General features: G+C 39.4%; 1 protein-coding gene across 5 annotated transcripts in view; it reads left to right on the top strand.

Moving 5' to 3' along the window:
• The window catches only part of Tbc1d19 (TBC1 domain family, member 19), a 115,914-nt gene that overhangs the window by 37,767 nt on the left and 57,758 nt on the right, over positions 1 to 20,389 (top strand). For all 5 annotated transcript variants that reach the window (XM_063272928.1, NM_001106008.2, XM_063272931.1 and 2 more), the window contains 2 exons: positions 2,377 to 2,451; positions 5,609 to 5,671. In XM_063272928.1, coding sequence (XP_063128998.1) covers positions 2,377 to 2,451; positions 5,609 to 5,671 — 138 coding nt within the window. The remainder of the gene's footprint in view (positions 1 to 2,376; positions 2,452 to 5,608; positions 5,672 to 20,389) is intronic.

The following is a 20,389-nucleotide window of genomic DNA, read 5'->3' as shown; positions in this document are numbered from 1 at the left end:
GGCCTTGATAAAATCCAAAGGCCATTCCAAATCAAATGTCGCCATCCAAGTACTGATTGTGAGTATGTCCTACGGGCGATCTGAGTAAGAGCTGAACGGCGCATCTCACCCTCTTCTCACCAGGATCAGAACGAGGCTGCAGTAGCGCCCCTGCTCTGCAGCATCGTTTTTAAGGCTCCAGGCAGTGTTGACAGGGAAGTGACCTGGTTTAGGATTGGAGAAAGAGACACAGTCATGCTCTCCAGAGATGATCACGATACGTTAAATACCTAGAAAACTAAAACATTACTATAATTAAAATATTTTAGTAAGATAGTACATAAAATGTTTAAAATCAGTTGCTTTTATCCATATTATCAATAAGAACTTGAAATGCAAAAGTGGAAAACACCTGGTTTATAATAGCAGAAATATGAAAAATTGAATGTCAAGAAAGTAGGAAAGCCACAGAGCTCATATGAGGAAAATGTACCCAAAAGGCAGAAAATAAAACCTGACCCTCAGAAAATCTGCTTTCTAGAGGAGGCCCCATTTGGAGCTTATTGTATGTTTCCATTCCCCTCATATCAACCTAACAAAGCTGGTGTTATCATTTTTCTAAAGCTCACAGGAGGTTGTGGATTTGTCTTGCATGACTACGATCTCCGTCATGTTCTCCGATGGGATGCCATAATACCATAAAACATCACCTTATCTGAACCAAGTGTTTAGGACAAACTCTGTAGGTAGGTGTAGTTATCTTCAGGTTTTTACAGAGGTTAAATGCCTAAGAATAACCAAGCTATTATCAAATAAAACAGGGTGCTGGATTAATAAATAGCTCTTATGCTATAATTTTCCTAATGGCACTGTTAATGCTGATGCTGATAATTCACTGTTACCCTCACGGAAAATAATAGGACCCTTTGATACCAGATGCAATAAAAAGTTCCAGGAGGCTTACAGACATTTGAGTGAAAATTAGCAGTTTTTCAAAGCTGTTTGTGTAAATATGTGGTGTGGAGACCTTTCCTAATGCAAGAAACCCAGAGCCAGAAAGAACATTTAGAGAGTTGTCAGCATTTACCATAAAACTCAAGCAACATGTTATTTTGAAGGAATGTTTACAGCACAGTGACAGAAGGTAGTTCTTCCCCAGAAGAGTCTGACAGGTTCTACAGAGAAAGAGCACCTAACGCACTGGCCGACAATACTGTGAAGGAGGACTCTCTGCTGTGGAAATTCACATGGCCAGGAAAAACAGGCTTTCAGATTGAAAAAGCCCAAATGGACAGGACAGCGAGCTGTCACCTCTCCTGTGACAGAGTTTATAGAGGCAAAGGTGTCGATAAAATAGCACCTTATTTGGCTAGGGGAACTTGAACTTTTGTTCTTGAAGAGTAGTCAGGCAGTTCTGCACTACCCAGTTATCCTGCACACAGAAAAGCATAGTGCAGGAGAGGACTTATTGTAGATTATGCACAGGGACAGACTGCATAGAGACAGCCTGAGTCTCCATCTGTAGGGCCATTATTTTAAAATCAGGGTATACAAAATTAGAGGCATTGAGCTGGCTGGGCCTGAGGACCAGCTCTCATAGTATGCAAAGGAGCTGCCCAAGCTGCCAAGGGGGAGCCATTGGTAGTCTTGCCAGCTAGGAGAGTGTCAAGCTGGAGCTACAGCACTCACCAGTCTGTGGCTGTGGACAGAGACGTCTTAGTTTTCTCTCTGGGCCTAAGTTCCTCAAATGTGGGGGAAGATAGTTCGTTCTCATGGACCTATTTCGGGGGTTGGGGATTTAGCTCAGTGGTAGAGCACTTGCCTAGGAAGCGCAAGGCCCTGGGTTCGGTCCCCAGCTCCGAAAAAAAGAACCAAAAAAAAAAAAAAGAATCATGGACCTATTTCACATTGTTCAAGAAATCAAAAGATATACCTAGTTCATAAATATTATATTCCTTTTTGTGTTTATTGCTATTTTTTATTGGATATTTTTCATTTACATTTCAAATGTTATCCCCTTTCCCAGTTTCCTGTCCATAAACCCCCTATCCTGTCCCCCTTCCCCTTCTTCTATGAGGGTGCTCCCCCACCCATCCCCTGACCACTTTCCACCTCCCCGCACTGACATTCCTTTACACTGCAGGGCAGAGCCATTCTTATTAAAATCAGTTTGGCAAAATTGATTGAAAATCCACTAGGTACCAGTGATGGAAATAGGCATATTATTGAACATCTACTATTACTTGGCTATCATATAGTAATGAGTATGTGAATTATGAATAAAAAAGAGGCCCTATACCTCTTAATAGCTATAATTTTATCATTGTTTACTGTTTATTAAGTTTGTGGCTGACCTTATAAACATTGAATCTTTGTCTATTTTACTTTTAAATTTAGGATATCCTGTATTATGAGCAGCTGAAAACCAATGTGATACAGCACGACCTTTTGGTGGACAGTCTAATTTATAAAGTAAGTAAAAGTATCCATCGTTTTCCCATCTCATTAGTAACAGTTCAAATGGAGACTTTTCTATCCCCGGGGCTTGAACTGGGGGCAAAAGTACATATGAAACTTGAAAAATAATTTGAGTGGCTGTGTATGGTAGTGCATATCTGATGCCTGTACCCTAAAGGCAGAGGAAGGAGAGTTAGGAGTTCAAGGTCATGTGTGGCTCCACAATGAGTTTGAGACCAGCCTGGGCCTTTGGAGGCCCCGTCTCAAAAAGGGGGGAGGGCAGGGGGAAGGAGGATATACTGAACGATTGTGATACCTGTGAAGCTGAGGCTGGCTTCCCAAGCCTCGGGTCTGTAGGCAGTGTACTGTTGTGTCCCTTCCTAGGGAGTTATTCTAGTATTCCTTCCCCAGTTTTTCTGAAGATAAAAACCATTGGCCATCTCAAATTCAAGTCTTTCATATGAAGAAAATGGAAAGTAACCAAAATTAAAATAAGATATAGAATTTTAGTTTTCTTTATCTCTTAATTCCTTACATTTTAGTCAAATATTTTCTTTGTAATAAAACTATTTTGAATATTTAAAATTATGTATATATATCTTCATGTGGGAGTGTTTTTGCATATGAGCGAATGCACCCCCGAAGCTAGAGTTACAGGTAGTTGTGAGCTGTCTGAAGTGAGAAAACCTGGGTCTTCTGCAAGAACAGGACTGTACTTGACCATTGAGCCATCTCTCCAGTCACATTAATAAACTTTTTGTTTTCTTTCACTTCTAAATATGTAGCTGTAAGTATATCTCAAGTTTTATGGTAGGGATAGTAGTTGGTGCCAAGAGCCAGACTGTAGATAAAAACATTCCTCTGGATAATTATAGCTCAAGGAAGGTGTGGGAAGCAATATCAACTACCTTCCCTGAACTGAACTCTTAGATTCTTATAGTGTACCAGGTTCTCCTTACTTCCCAACGGTTAGCCTTGTGCCTGGCCCTCTGGTTCCGTGGTTTACTCTGTCACCAGTTAGACCAATGCTTGTCATTCTTCATGATCACTCTCCTAAGGAAAAAGCTTAATTCCTCTCTAACAATGATAAATGGCAATGAACAAGGTTATGTTGGGTGGGGATTAGCTTTGGTGCTCCACGTGCCTCTTTAATAAATTATTTATTATTTTCCTTCCAAGAACCAGTTTTGCCTCAGGGTATCAACTCTGCTGAGAATGCACCATCTTCACTTTCACTATGGAGCCTCTGGGTCAGATGAATGACCCTTTCTTTCCCTGTACTCTGCAGTTTCAAGTTTTCTCCAGAGCTGTTCATGACTTGTGCCATTAATTCCTTAATTGCTGTTTGATTCATCTGCTGAATTGAATATTCTAGACTCTTTCAGCTATACAGTCATGGATAGTTAGAATCTGTCATTGTGATTCTTCCCATATTTTTACTACATATATGTTCTTGTCATTGATGTGGTAGACCTATTCTTTTTTAAAAGCACATATATACATATACGTATATGTATGTATATATGTATGTATGTGTGTGTATGTATGTATGTATGTTCTGCATGGACATGCAGATGGGGGTCAGGCAACAGATCCCATAGGGCTACAGTTACATACAGTTGTGAGCTGCTGTGTCAGTACTGGGAGTTGAACTCAGGATCTCTGAACCACTGATCCACTCTCCAGCCAATATGGTTGACTTCTTGAAGACAAACATCGTCTTCATTTTCTTTGTTTGCATACTTGATCCTGATCAATCAGTACTTGTTGAATTGGTTAAATGGTGGGTTCAAAAGTATCATCATACAAGGTACAGTGCCTCTTTTTAAGTATATACCCGAAGAGGCTTTTGTTCAGAGTTTTCTAGGTATTGTCTCGGAATCTGATGCTGTCAGAGCATTTACTATAGCTTCTGAAGCAGGTAATATTGTCCCTATTTACAGACATGGAGACTCAGCTTTCTGTTGTTACAGTGACACAGTATATGACACACTGACGTTTAAGAGGGAGTGCTTTACTTTTCTGTATATTTCAGTCTCAGTTCATGGTCATGGGACCTTACAGCTTTTCAGTTTGGCAAGTCAGTACCTCATAGCAGGAGTCAAGGTAGAGAGCAAAGTCACTTGACACATGGCAGCTGGGTACGAAGAAAAGGACAGAAAGGTGCCAGGGCCCATTGCCCCTTCAGAGTCAGCTCTCAGTAACAGGACTTCTCTAAACGGGTACCAGCATTTAAACTTCTAGCACTTCTCAAGAGCATATGAAGTAGAAGAGTGTTCAAGCCTTTAACACATAGGCTTTGGAGGTCACTTATCAAAGCAGAGAGACCTAGATTTAGAGTACTAGAGATGCAGCTAGAAGTCTCATAACTGAATTTTCACAATCAGCATGTTCAACTCACCATAAAAGCTGATCAGAGTCAAGCTAGAAAGAACGGGAATGTTTTGCTTCATTATTTGAGCTTTTTGCAGTGCAGTGCACTGTAGCACAGAGAACTACAATTAGTTTCTGCTAGTCTTACTGTTTGAATTTTTCATCATATATGTGTTGGGCATTTAAGTGTCAGGCCTTGTGATGAAGCTAAGCATATAAAGCAATGCATAGGAGCTGAGGGAGCATGGAGTCTCACTGGGAGAGTAGGAGTTTTTTAAGTAGTCTCTGACCAGGAGCTGCACATAGAAGTGTCTAAAGAAAGGACCAGTATTCTACCCAGGGGATTTCATGAACTAGTCCTGAAGGATGAAGGCAGAAAATCACATCAGTTATTAGTCCCAGGAGCAGATGATGATTTCAGGTAACCAATGCCAAACACATAGTGGGGACAGAGAGAGAGAGAGAGAGAGAGAGAGAGAGAGAGAGAGAGAAAGGTTTGTTGCTGGGGATTGTGATCCTGTTTGTTTTTCTTTTCCAGCTTTATGACATCTAAAAGGAAGGTTAACTGAAATAAATCACAAACAGTTATTAATGAAATCTTAAGGAATTAGAAATCAAATATAGATATTTTGTCCAAGTAAATACATAGTGGGGATAAAATCTCAGTAGACAATGTCTATAGCATTACATAAAATTTAAAATTCATTGTAATATTATATCCAAACATTATATTTATTCCTTAGAGCTATAAGCAGGTTCATTTGAGTAATTTTCAGTGCTTCGTAATTTTTAATTATAGGATGTGAAGCTGACAGCAAGCAATGATGATTACTATTTTGTATTTGAAGATTATTTATATCAGGTAAGTTTTAAAATTATTCAGTATCTTTGTTTTAGGTTTTCTACATTATAATGCTTAATACATACTCTATAGTTAAGTAAATTCTCTGAATTCCCAGATGAGCTTCTGTAGCCAGGATGAACTAGCAGGTTAAATTTCTATCATTTTTGTTGGCACAAATTCTAAAACTTGATGTCAACTTAATATAGAAGTAATTCCAAGATGTTTAGAGAATACATTTTATATGATCCTTTCTATCAGAAATATGAAAAAATAATTGTTTTAAAATCAATGGGGAGAATCATGATTATTCTGATCATGTTGACAGACAAAAACTTCAAAGCATCAATTAGAAATATTTCTAAGTACAAGGTAAGTGAGAGACGGGAATTTGGGATGTATAGAATGAAGATGTATTGTATATGTGTATAAGGTTGAATAAACATTATTTAAAAATCAGTATGTCAAGGAACTAAAAGAAATGTTTCTTAAATAATGAAGGAAGGTATAATAACTTATATCATCAAATACAAAGGTTAATAAAGAGAAATTAAAAAAATAAATTCTAGAGTTGTAAAATAAAGAACTGAAGTGAAAAGTTCATTGGATGGCTCAGCAGTGCATTTGAAAAATCAGAAAGCACTCAGTGAGTGTGGAACACAGATCAATATAGAAGTGAACACAGCTTGCTTTCTTATCCAAAACTTGAAGGTTTTCTTCATTTTAGTATTTTAGTATTTTAATAGTGCTAGCTGGCCAGGGTTTCCTGGCATCAAAGAATCCTAGATTTCCTTCTCATGTTATAATTCCTGTATATAACGGGTCTTCTCCTGAACTGATTCCTAAGGAAACAGAGAGTAGTTAAACAAGTAGAGGAATAATTTGAATAAAAAACCTAAAACATCCAAATTTATCTGCTAATTAATGTTTTTGATTCTTTCTATGCTGTTTTTTTTAAATGAAAAGCATTTGTTTATTTGAAAATACCAGTATCTCCAAATCTACTATATCATCTTTGACTTGGCAAATCATTAATAATCAAATGAAATATTAAGCTGTTCACTATGCAGTAGTAAATATCATTTTCACCTAATTCCATAAAATAAATTTATTTATTTATTTATACTCCAGATTTAATCCCCTCCCGGTCCACCCTTCGACTGTTCCACATCCCATACTTCCCCCCATCTCCTGCCATCTCCACAAGGATGTCCCCACCCCACCCACCCAGACCTCTAACCTCCCTGGGGCCTCCAGTGTCTTGAGGGTTAGGGCATCTTCTCTGACTGGACCCAGACCCCGGAGTCCTCTGCTGTATATGTGTTGGGAGCCTCATCTCAGCTGATGTATGCTGCCTGGTTGGTGGCCCAGTGTCTGAAAGATCTCAGGGGTCCAGGTTAATTGAGACTGCTGATCCTCCTACAGGGTTGCTCTTCTCCTCAGCTTCTTGCAGTTTTTCCCTAATTTAACACAATCAGTAGCTTCTGTCCATGGATTGGGTGTAAATATCTGCATCTGACTCTTTCAGCTGTTTGTTGGGTCTTTCGGAGGCCAGTCATGGTAGGTCCCTTTTTGTGAATGCTCCATAGCTTCAGTAATGATGTCAGGTCTTGGGGCCTCCCCTTGAGCTGGAATCCACTTTGGGCCTGTCTTGGGACCTTCTTTTCCTCAGGCTCTTCTCCATCCCTGCAGTTCTTTCAGACAGGAAGAATTATGGGTCAGAGTTTTGACTGTGGGATAGCAACCCCATCTCTCATTTGATGGCCTGTCTTTCTGCTGGAGGTGGGCTCAATAAGTTCCCTCTCCCCACTGTAGGGCATCTCATCTAGAGTCCTGAGGGTCTCTCACTTCCCATGGTACATTCTAGAGGGTCCTCGCAACCTCCTTCTACCCAAGGTTGCCTGTTTCCATTCTTTCTGCTGGCCCTCAGGGTTTCATTTTTTCCCCCCTAACCAATACCAGATCATGTTCCCCAATCATGAACACAAAACGGTTAACAGAGGCAGGGAGATGGCACTCTGAAGCAAATGCTTGGCTTGTAAACTCAGGGATTAGAGTTCATATCTCCAGAACCCATGTAAATTCTTGGTGGACATATGGTTAGACAGTAATTCCAATGTTCATAAGGCACGGGCCAGGGATCTCTGGAGCAAAATGGCTAACTAGACTAGCTTGTATTCTATCTCTGGGTTCAAGTGAGAGACCCTGCCTCAGTGAATAAGGAAGACTCTGAAATCACCATTGGATCTCTTTACACATATGTACATGTACATACATGCAACCAAATATACATGTACACACATATATGCCCCCACATGCATGAACACCAACCATACCACATTAAAAACTTATGAATATATAAATTAACACATGTGAAAAAGACAACAACAATGACATGATTTATAGTCTTTGACTATTGTGTTTCAGAGCTTAGTTCCAGAAAGTGTAAATTTGACAAGTTTATCATGTTTTGTGAATGAAGAGAGACTATCAGGTTTAAAGTCTTGTGGTGGGGCTACCATGAGCTTGCGAGGTGACAAATGCACCTCACTTGCTGAATAGAGTCAGTAAGCAAGGGTAACTAACACTTTCTCCAGTTAATACCAGATATAACCCATCAAGCATATTCACCCCTACACCTAAGTCACTTACATGTAAGAAACTTGAAAGCGGACAAGTCAGACAGCAGAATCATTTTCAAACAGAGGATGTGTTTTCTAAGGAAATTAGAATGATCTTCAGGAAATCCTTACAATCACCACACTGAGTAAACTTCAGTTCCTTTGATGGGCCTGCAGTGTAGGAGAGGAGGCAGGGCATGACTGTATAGTGCTTTTGGAGATGCTGGTAGAGTGCTTATGAAAAGCATTCTCCATCCAAGTACTAGCCAGGCCCGACCCTGCTTAGCTTCTGAGAACAGATGAGATCGGGCATGTTCAGGGTGGTATGGCCATAGACTTGGACTCAGCTAATAAAAACAAAAGATTACATGAAATTCATAGGCAAATGGATAGAACCAGAAAATATACTGAGTGAGGTAACCCAATCGCAAAAGAAAACACAGGGTATACACTCACTGATAAGTGGATATTAGCCCCAAAGCTTGGAATACCTAAGAAACAATTCACAGATCATATGAAGCTCAAGAAGAAGGAAGACTAAAATGTGGATCTTTCAATCCTTCTTAGAAGGGGGAGCAAAATACTCATGGGAAGAAATACAGGAACAAAGAGTGGAGCAGGGACTGAAGGAAAGACCCTCTGAAGACTGCCCCACCTGGGGATCCATCCCATATACAACAAACCCAGTCACTATTGCAGATGCCAAGAAGCTTGCTGACAGGAGGCTGATATGGATGTCTCCTGAGAGGCTCTGCCAGAGTCTTACTGATACAGATGAGGATGCTTGCAGCTAACCATCAGACTGAGCATGGGGATCCCAATGTCAGAGTTGGAGAAAAGACTTAAGGAGCTGAAGGGGTTTGCAACCTCATAGGAAGAACAACAGTATCAACTAACCCACTCCCCTCCTCCCCTCCCCCCGAGTTCCCAGGGACTAAACCACCAATCAGTGAGTACACATGGAGGGCCCATGGCTCCAACCCCATATGTAGCAGAGGATGGCATTGTCTAGCATCAATAGGAGGAAAAGCCCATGGTCCTGTGAAGGCTCAGTTCCCCAATGTAGGGTAATGCCAGGGTATTGAGGTGGGAATGGATGGGTGGGACGGGAAGCATCCTCATAGAAGCATGGGGAGAGGGGAGGAGTGTAGGAGAGGGGGGAAAGGGGATAACATTTGAAGTGTAAATATATAAAATGTTGCTGTAAAATTAAATCAAAGGCTGTCTTTTACCCCACACTAGGTCTGGCACCATAGTGCCCCAAGATACCTGGTAATTATCTTCATCTCAGTCACCCGTATCACACTGCCGATGGCTACTCTTTTAGCCTGACAATAATCTCTCTACCCATCTAGTTCCCAAGGCTGGCTGCCACCATGCCAGACATATACATTCCAATTTTGTGGCAGGCTAGTGTGTCTAGCCACCACACAGTCTCTTAAACTTAAATTGCCACATGAAAGAACATACAACACATTAACATCTGATCCAATTGATAATATGTAATTTGTTCATCTAGACAAAGCCCTGTACACATCCATACCTTAAGAATGTTCATAACAACCTTTAAATTTTCAGAGAGGAATCTTAACATCCACCTTATGTTCTTTCTACTGCTTCTCCTGCTCCAGTCTCCTCTCTAGAACTTTTCTATCCCCCATCCTTCCTTCTCATCCAATGACAGGCCTTGTTCTATCTTGTACCTGCCTTGACTTGTGTAATGACATCATCCTACAATAAAATATCCAAGAAATATAAAATTAAAAAAAGCATTCTCTTTAGACATGGAGTACCTTAAACATGGCCTTTAGTCTCTCCTTCCCTTCTTAATATTTTAGTTCAATTTTTTTAAGATTTATTTTATGTATATGAGTACACACCAGAAGAGGGTATCAAATCCCATTGCAGATGCTTGTAAGCCACCATGTGGTTGCTGGGAATTGATCTTAGGACCTCTGGAGGAGCAGTCAGTGCTCTTTACTATTGAGCCATCTCTCCAGCCCTAGTTTAATATTTTTTCTAGTCACATCACATGACTACTATAGCTGCTGTTAGTGGTTTACAAATAATATTAAATAAATAAGATTATTAAATAATTACTACCAAGTACATGTGTTGCATAGCCTATATAATGGATTTATGATAGCTTTTGCATAACTAAAATGCTATCCCACTGAATATCAACTCCCTCTGAGCCCTCCTCCTGGCAAAATCTACTCTAATCTCTGTTAGTGTGTGTTTGCCTGTGAGAAATCACACCAGTACAGTCCTGCCGTCTTTGCCTTTCTGTGACAGGCTTATCCCAATTAGTAGTATCTACCATGTTCTTCTGTCTCCTGTGGCAGGACGTCCTCCTTTCTAAAGACTAAATATTAATCTGTTGTGCATTATACACTATTTTCTTTATTTTTCTAAACAAGCTTCACTGTGGAATTTTATCCTCATTGCATAAACAAAAGATAATTACAACATATAGTTTTCTCTTTTGAGGAATTACTCAATTAAATTTTTTATATAGCCAGTTAATAAAAAGTATTTTTCATGATGATATTTTAAAGTTATTGTGCAATTACTTTGATTATTTAAAACTTTATAAACAATCTACTTGCCAATGATGTGATTTTATACATAAAAGACCCCCAAAACTCCACCAGGAATCTTGTACAGCTGACAAACACAGTCAACAAAGAAACAAGATACAAAATTAACATTCAAAAATCAGTAGCCTATCTACACAAATGACAAAAAGAAATGAGAGAAACAGCACCTTTTACAGTAACCTAAGGTAACAACAGCAATAAAACTGTGGAATAACTCCAAGCAAGCACATAAAAGACTTTTATGATAAAAAAAACTTTAAGGCACCAAAGAAAGAAATTGAAGGAAAGTCCAGCAGATGGAAAAATATCCCATGCTTATGAATTGGTAGGATTAATTTGTGAAAATAATACTAAAAACAATCCACAGATTCAATCCAATCCCCATCAAAATTCCAACACAGCTCAAAGAGATTGAACAAACTTGTCTCCAGCTTCATGTGTAAACACACACACACACACACACACACACACACACACACACACGCACACACACCTAAAATCAAAACCAAAAGCAAGAGAGAACAAACAAAATCCTGACTAATAAAAGAATCTCTCGAGGCATCACCATCACATATTTAGAGTTGCATTACAGAGCTATACTAATAAAAACAGCATGATACTGGCATAAAAACAGACACATTGATCAATGGAAAGGAATTGAAGACACAGACATTAAGTCTATACACCCATGGACATGTGATTTTTGATAAAGAAGCCAAAAATTTCATATTGGAGAAAAATGTAACATCTTTTTTTTCTTGGATATTTTATGTACTTACATTTCAAATGTTATCCCCCTCTCTCTCCCTCTCCCCCTGCTTCTATGCTCCCACAACTACCCCCCCCCCAACTCCCACCTCAATACCCTGGCATTCCCCTACACTGGGGAAATGAGCCTTCCCAGGACCAAGGGCTCCTCCTCCTATTGATGCCAGACAATGCCACCCTCTGCTACATATGCAGCTGGATCCGTAAGTCCTTCCATGTGTACTCTTTGGTTGATGCTTTAGTCTCCTGGAACTCTGGGGTGTCTGGTTGGTTGATATCGTTGTTCCTTCTATGGGGTTGCAAACTCCTTTAGTCCTTTCTCTAACTCCTTCATTGGGATCCTTGTGCTCAGTCCAATGGTTAGCTGCAAGCATCCTCATCTGTAAGGCTCTGGTAGAGCTCTCAGGAGACATTCATAACAGTAAGCACTTACTGAACATTCCTGTCAGTAAGCACTTCCTGGCATCAGCAATAGACACTGGGTTTGGTGGCTGCATGTGGGATGGATTTCCAGGTGGGGCAGTCTCTGGATGACCTTTTCTTCAGTCCCTGCTCCACTGTTTGTTCCTGTATTTCCTCCCATGAGTACTTTGTTCCCCCTTCTAAGAAGGACTGAAGGACCCACATTTTGGTTTTCCTTTTTCTTGAGCTTCATGTGGTCTGTGAGTTGTTTCTTGAGTATTCCAAGCTTTGGGGCTAATATCCACTTGTCAGTGAGTGCATACCATGTGTGTTCTTTTGTGACTGGGTTACCTCACTCAGGATGGTATTTTCTAGTTCCGTCCATTTACCTAAGAATTTCATAAAGTCATTGTTGTTGATAGCTGAGTAATATTCCACTGTGTAGATGTACCACATTTTCTGTATCTATTCCTCTGTTTAGGGATATCTGGGTTCTTTCCAGCTTCTGGCTATTCTAAGTAAGGCTGCTATGAAGATAGTGGAGCATGTGTCATTGTTATATGTTGGAGCATCTTTTGGGTGTATGTCCAGGAATGGTATAACTGGGTCCTCAGGTACTATGTCCAATTTTCTGAGGAACCTCCAGACTGATGTCCAGAGTGGTTGTACCAGTCTGCAATCCCACCAACAATGGAGGAGTGTTCCTCTTTCTCCACATCCTCTCCAGCATTTGCTGTCACCTGAGTTTTTGATCTTAGCCATTCTGACTGGTGTGAGGTAGAATCTCAGGGTTGTTTTGATTTGCTTTTCCCTGATGACTAAGGATGTTGAACATTTCTTTAGATGCTTCTTGGCCATTTGATATTCCTCAGTTGAGAATTCTTTGTTTAGCTCTGTACCCCATTTTTAATAGGATTATTTGGTTCTGTAAAGTCTAACTTCTTGAGTTCTTTGTATATATTAGATATTAGCCCTCTATCAGATGTAGAATTGGTAAAGATCTTTTCCTAATCTGTTGGTTGCCATTTTGTCCTAATGACAGTGTCCTTTTCCTTACAGAAGCTTACAATTTTATGAGGTCCTGTTTGTTGATTCTTGATCTTAGCATTTAACATATGGTGTTCATCAGATTGGATGGCTGCATGTAGGAGAAAAAAAATAGATCCATACTTATCATCCTGCACAAAATTTAACTCCATATTGATCAATGACCTTAGCATAATACCAGATACCCTCAATCTGTTCAAAGAGAAAGGGGAGTGTAGACTTGATCTCACGGAAAGGACGTCCCAACCAGGACACCAGTAGCACAGTACTATATCCAACAGTTAATAAGTGGGACCTCATGAAGCTGAGAAGCTTTGGTATGGCAAAGGGCTCCATCATTTGGGCAAAGCAGCAGCCTACAGAATGGGAAAAGATCTTTAGTAATTGTATGTCTGATAGATGGTATCTAAAATATATGAAGAACTAAAAAACCTGAACATTAAAAATACAAATAACCCAATTAAAAATGGGGAGAGTTCTCAAAAGACTTAACATAAATGGCTGAGAATACTTAAAAAAATCAATATCCTTATCCATGAGGGAAATACAAACTAAAACAATTTTGAGACTTCATTTTATCCTAGTCAGAATACCCCAGACCAATAAAACAAATGACAGCATGTGCTGGCAAGGATGTGGGGAAAGGTATCACTTAGTCACTGCTGGTGGGATTCGTTGCAAATGGGAACGACCACTAGTGGAAATCAGTATGCTGATGCTTCAGAAAACTAAGCTTGCTCTACCTCACGATCCAGACCCACCATCTTAGGCAAATATCCAAAAGACTCCTCATCCTACTACACAGAGAACATGTGTCCATCCTTATTACCACTTTATTCATAATAACGAGAAATTGGGAACAGCCTAAATATCCACCAACTGATGATGCTGAAAAAAGTGTAGTACATTAACCCAACAGTATAGTGTTTGGCTGTTTAAAAAATGAAATTAGCAGGTAAGTAGATATATCTAAAAAAATTATCTGAAGTGAGTAACCCAGATCCCCAAAGATAGATAAATATTGTTTCTCTCACATGTAGATGTTAGCTTTTCCGCCTGTGATATTTGTGTTACAATCCAGATAACTACAGAGGTTAGGTACTTAGTAATAGGGAAGAGAAGATCTCCTAAAGAATGGGAAATGGAGTATAATGTTATTGAGAGGATCTCTCAAAGAATAGAAAATGGACTATAGTGTCATAAAGTGTAAAGTAGAATCAAAGATTAGATAGGAAAGGAGATGGGAGAACGGTAAAGGAAGACACATAGGGAAGGGCAACTAACACTAAGAGCCATTTGAAAAACCTTATGAATGCCTACATTATAGAAGCTTCCTAAAATATATACATATATGAAATGTAGTCACCAAATAATAGAGGAGAGAATGCACTAACTCAAGTGGAACCTTCAGTACCAGGAATGGGTTACGTCTTGAGTTGTTGGCCAAAACAACATCCCTATATAAACTCATTTATCTATCTATCTATCTATCTATCTATCTATCTATCTATCTATCTATCTATCTACCTATCTCTACCTATCTATATAAAATACATTGAAACCAACATTGTACTATTTAAAATTGCATTCATTTTCTTTAGGGAAAATTTTATAGATTTTTACTCATACATATGCATTTGTATGTCAATGAAAACAGTAAGATAAGAAAAACATTTCTTTGATTCCATTCCTGTTGGCACTTGTCTAGCAACACACCTACTCTAAGGAAAACTGTTAATGATAATAGAGAAAATTTGGCTATTCTGGTATAGCAAGGGCTTGTATTCCTTCCAGTTAGAGTGAGTTTATTAAATTTTGTGACTGGACTACAGATTTAGATGGTGTGTGGCATGGTGATGCCAAGTACAGAAGGGGGACTCCAGTGATCTTTAAGGCAGCCTGGCCATTTTCCATCTGGGGCAGGCCTGCCCTTGAGCATCTCTTACTTACCTTTGCATCTGAGGATGCAGTACAAATTCTGCAGAGATATTTTTAATAAGGAATCAACTTAATATTTTAATTTTAGTTTTTTTTTTTTACATTTTTTTTATTAACTTGAGTATTTCTTATGTACATTTCGAGTGTTATTCCCTTTCCCGGTATCCGGGCAAACATCGCCCTCCCCCCTCCCCTTCCTTATGGGTGTTCCCTCCCAACCTTCCCCCCATTGCCGCCCTCCCCCCACCAGTCTAGTTCACTGGGAGTTCAGTCTTAGCAGGACCCAGGGCTTTCCCTTCCACTGGTGCTCTTACTAGGATATTCATTGCTACCTATGAGGTCAGAGTCCAGGGTCAGTCCATGTATAGTCTTTAGGTAGTGGCTTAGTCCCTGGAAGCTCTGGTTGCTTGGCATTGTTGTACATATGGGGTCTCGAGCCCCTTCAAGCTCTTCCAGTTCTTTCTCTGATTCCTTCAACGGGGGACCTATTCTCAGTTCAGTGGTTTGCTGCTGGCATTCGCCTCTGTATTTGCTGTATTCTGGCTGTGTCTCTCAGGAGCGATCTACATCCTGCTCCTGTCGGTCTGCACTTCTTTGCTTCATCCATCTTGTCTAATTGGGTGGCTGTATATGTATGGGCCACATGTGGGGCAGGCTCTGAATGGGTGTTCCTTCTGTGTCTGTTTTAATCTTTGCCTCTCTATTCCCTGCCAAGGGTATTCTTGTTCCCCTTTTAAAGAAGGAGTGAAGCATTCCCATTTTGATCATCCGTCTTGAGTTTCATTTGTTCTAGGAATCTAGGGTAATTCAAGCTTTTGGGCTAATAGCCACTTATCAATGAGTGCATACCATGTATGTCTTTCTGTGATTGGGTTAGCTCACTCAGGATGATATTTTCCAGTTCCAACCATTTGCCTACGAATTTCATAAAGTCGTTGTTTTTGATAGCTGAGTAATATTCCATTGTGTAGATGTACCACATTTTCTGTATCCATTCCTCTGTTGAAGGGCATCTGGGTTCTTTCCAGCTTCTGGCTATTATAAATAAGGCTGCAATGAACATAGTGGAGCACTTGTCTTTTTTATATGTTGGGGCATCTTTTGGGTATATGCCCAAGAGAGGTATAGCTGGATCCTCAGGCAGTTCAATGTCCAATTTTCTGAGGAACCTCCAGACTGATTTCCAGAATGGTTGTACCAGTCTGCAATCCCACCAACAATGGAGGAGTGTTCCTCTTTCTCCACATCCTCGCCAGCATCTGTTGTCCCCTGAGTTTTTGATCTTAGCCATTCTCACTGGTGTGAGGTGAAATCTCACGGTTGTTTTGATTTGCACTTCCCTTATGACTAAAGATGTTGAACATTTCTTTAGGTGTTTCTCAGCCATTTGGCATTCCTCAGCTGTGAATTCTTTGTTTAGCTCTGAACCCCATTTTTTAATAGGGTTATTTGTTTCTCTGCGGTCTCATTTCTTGAGTTCTTTGTATATTTTGGATATAAGGCCCTATCTGTTGTAGGATTGGTAAAGATCTTTTCCCAATCGGTTGGTTGCCGTTTTGTCCTAACCACAGTGTCCTTTGCCTTACAGAAGCTTTGCAGTTTTATGAGATCCCATTTGTCGATTCTTGATCTTAGAGCGTAAGCCATTGGTGTTTTGTTTAGGAAATTTTTTCCAGTGCCCATGTGTTCCAGATGCTTCCCTAGTTTTTCTTCTATTAGTTTGAGTGTATCTGGTTTGATGTGGAGGTCCTTGATCCACTTGGACTTAAGCTTTGTACAGGGTGATAAGGATGGATCGATCTGCATTCTTCTACATGTTGACCTCCAGTTGAACCAGCACCATTTCCTGAAAATGCTATCTTTTTTCCATTTGATGGTTTTGGCTCCTTTGTCAAAAATCAAGTGACCATAGGTGTGTGGGTTCATTTCTGGGTCTTCAATTCTATTCCATTGGTCTATCTGTCTGTCTCTGTACCAATACCATGCAGTTTTTATCACTATTGCTCTGTAATACTGCTTGAGTTCAGGGATAGTGATTCCCCCTGAAGTCCTTTTATTGTTGAGGATAGCTTTAGCTATCCTGGGTTTTTTGTTATTCCAGATGAATTTGCAAATTGTTCTGTCTAATTCTTTGAAGAATTGGATTGGTATTTTGATGGAGATTGCATTGAATCTGTAGATTGCTTTTGGTAAAATGGCCATTTTTTACTATATTTATCCTGCCAATCCATGAGCATGGGAGATCTTTCCATCTTCTGAGGTCTTCTTCAATTTCCTTCTTCAGTGTCTTGAAGTTCTTATTGTACAGATCTTTTACGTGCTTTGTTAAAGTCACACCGAGGTACTTTATATTATTTGGGTCTATTATGAAGGGTGTCGTTTCCCTAATTTCTTTCTCGGCTTGTTTCTCTTTTGTATAGAGGAAGGCAACTGATTTATTTGAGTTAATTTTATACCCAGCCACTTTGCTGAAGTTGTTTATCAGCTTTAGTAGTTCTCTGGTGGAACTTTTGGGATCACTTAAATATACTATCATATCATCTGCAAATAGTGATATTTTGACTTCTTCTTTTCCGATCTGTATCCCCTTGACCTCCTTTTGTTGTCTGATTGCTCTGGCTAGAACTTCAAGAACTATATTGAATAAGTAGGGAGAGAGTGGGCAGCCTTGTCTAGTCCCTGATTTTAGTGGGATTGCTTCAAGTTTCTCTCCATTTAGTTTAATGTTAGCAACTGGTTTGCTGTATATGGCTTTTACTATGTTCAGGTATGGGCCTTGAATTCCTATTCTTTCCAGGACTTTTATCATGAAGGGGTGTTGAATTTTGTCAAATGCTTTCTCAGCGTCTAATGAAATGATCATGTGGTTTTGTTCTTTCAGTTTGTTTATATAATGGATCACGTTGATGGTTTTCCGTATATTAAACCATCCCTGCATGCCTGGGATGAAGCCTACTTGGTCATGGTGGATGATTGTTTTGATGTGCTCTTGTATTCGGTTTGACAGAATTTTGTTGAGTATTTTTGCGTCGATATTCATAAGGGAAATTGGTCTGAAGTTCTCTTTGTTGGGTCTTTGTGTGGTTTAGGTATAAGAGTAATTGTGGCTTCGTAGAAGGTATTCGGTAGTGATCCATCTGCTTCAATTTTGTGGAATAGTTTGGATAATATTGGTATGAGGTCTTCTATGAAGGTTTGATAGAATTCTGCACTAAACGCGTCTGGACCTGGGCTCTTTTTTTGGGAGACCTTTAATGACTGCTTCTATTTCCTTAGGAGTTATGGGGTTGTTTAACTGGTTTATCTGTTCCTGATTTAACTTCGGTACCTGGTATCTGTCTAGGAAATTGTCCATTTCCTAAAGATTTTCAAGTTTTGTTGAATATAGGTTTTTATAGTAAGATCTGATGATTTTTTGAATTTCCTCTGAATCTGTTGTTATGTCTCCCTTTTCATTTCTGATTTTGTTAATTTGGACGCACTCTCTGTGTCCTCTCGTTAGTCTGGCTAAGGGTTTATCTATCTTGTTGATTTTCTCAAAGAACCAACTTTTGGTTCTGTTGATTCTTTCTATGGTCCTTTTTGTTTCTACTTGGTTGATTTCAGCTCTGAGTTTGATTATTTCCTGCCTTCTACTCCTCCTGGGTGTATTTGCTTCTTTTTGTTCTAGAGCTTTTAGGTGTGCTGTCAAGCTGCTGACATATGCTCTTTCCTGTTTCTTTCTGCAGGCACTCAGAGCTATGAGTTTTCCTCTTAGCACAGCTTTCATTGTGTCCCATAAGTTTGGGTATGTTGTACCTTCATTTTCATTAAATCCTAAAAAGTTTTTAATTTCTTTCTTTATTTCTTCCTTGACCAGGTTATCATTGAGTAGAGCATTGTTCAATTTCCAAGTATATGTGGGCATTCTTCCTTGATTGTTATTGAAGACCAGTTTTAGGCCGTGGTGGTCCGATAGCACGCATGGGATTATTTCTATCTTTCTGTACCTGTTGAGGCCCGTTTTTTGACCAATTATATGGTCAATTTTGGAGAAAGTACCATGAGGAGCTGAGAAGAAGGTATATCCTTTTGCTTTAGGATAGAATGTTCTATAAATATCTGTTAAGTCCATTTGGCTCATGACTTCTCTTAGTCTGTCTACATCTCTGTTCAATTTCTGTTTCCATGATCTGTCCATTGATGAGAGTGGGGTGTTGAAATCTCCCACTATTATTGTGTGAGGTGCAATGTGTGTTTTGAGCTTTAGTAAGGTTTCTTTTACATATGTAGGTGCCCTTGTATTTGGGGCATAGATATTTAGGATTGAGAGTTCATCTTGGTGGATTTTTCCTTTGATGAATATGAAGTGTCCTTCCTTATCTTTTTTGATGACTTTTAGTTGAAAATTGATTTTATTTGATATTAGAATGGCTACTCCAGCTTGCTTCTTCTGATCATTTGCTTGGAAAGTTGTTTTCCAGCCTTTCACTCTGAGGTAGTGTCTGTCTTTGTCTCTGAGGTGTGTTTCCTGTAGGCAGCAGAATGCAGAGTCCTCGTTGCGTATCCAGTTTGTTAATCTATTTCTTTTTATTGGGGAGTTGAGGCCATTGATGTTGAGAGATATTAAGGAATAGTGATTATTGCTTCCCGTTACATTCATATTTGGATGTGAGGTTATGTTTGTGTGCTTTCATTCTCTTTGTTTTGTTGCCAAGACGATTAGTTTCTTGCTTCTTCTAGGGTATAGCTTGCCTCCTTATGTTGGGCTTTACCATTTATTATCCTTTGTAGTGCTGGATTTGTAGAAAGATATTGTGTAAATTTGGTTTTGTCATGGAATATCTTGGTTTCTCCATCTATGTTAATTGAGAGTTTTGCAGGATACAGTAACCTGGGCTGGCATTTGTGTTCTCTTAGGGTCTGTATGACATCAGTCCAGGATCTTCTGGCCTTCATAGTTTCTGGCGAGAAGTCTGGTGTGATTCTGATAGGTCTGCCTTAATATGTTACTTGACCTTTTTCCCTTACTGCTTTTAATATTCTTTCTTTATTTTGTGCGTTTGGTGTTTTGACTATTATGTGACGGGAGGTGTTTCTTTTCTGGTCCAATCTATTTGGAGTTCTGTAGGCTTCTTGTATGCCTATGGGTATCTCTTTTTTTAGGTTAGGGAAGTTTTCTTCTATGATTTTGTTGAAGATATTTACTGGTCCTTTGAGCTGGGAGTCTTCACTCTCTTCTATACCTATTATCCTTAGGTTTGATCTTCTCATTGAGTCCTGGATTTCCTGTATGTTTTGGACCAGTAGCTTTTTCCGCTTTACATTATCTTTGACAGTTGAGTCAATGATTTCTATGGAATCTTCTGCTCCTGAGATTCTCT

The sequence above is a fragment of the Rattus norvegicus genome, chromosome 14 (genome assembly GCF_036323735.1).
Source record: "Rattus norvegicus strain BN/NHsdMcwi chromosome 14, GRCr8, whole genome shotgun sequence".
In the NCBI taxonomy this organism is placed as follows: domain Eukaryota; kingdom Metazoa; phylum Chordata; class Mammalia; order Rodentia; family Muridae; genus Rattus; species Rattus norvegicus.
Note: the sequence above shows the minus strand (reverse complement) of the source record. Positions and strands in the feature narration are given on the sequence as shown.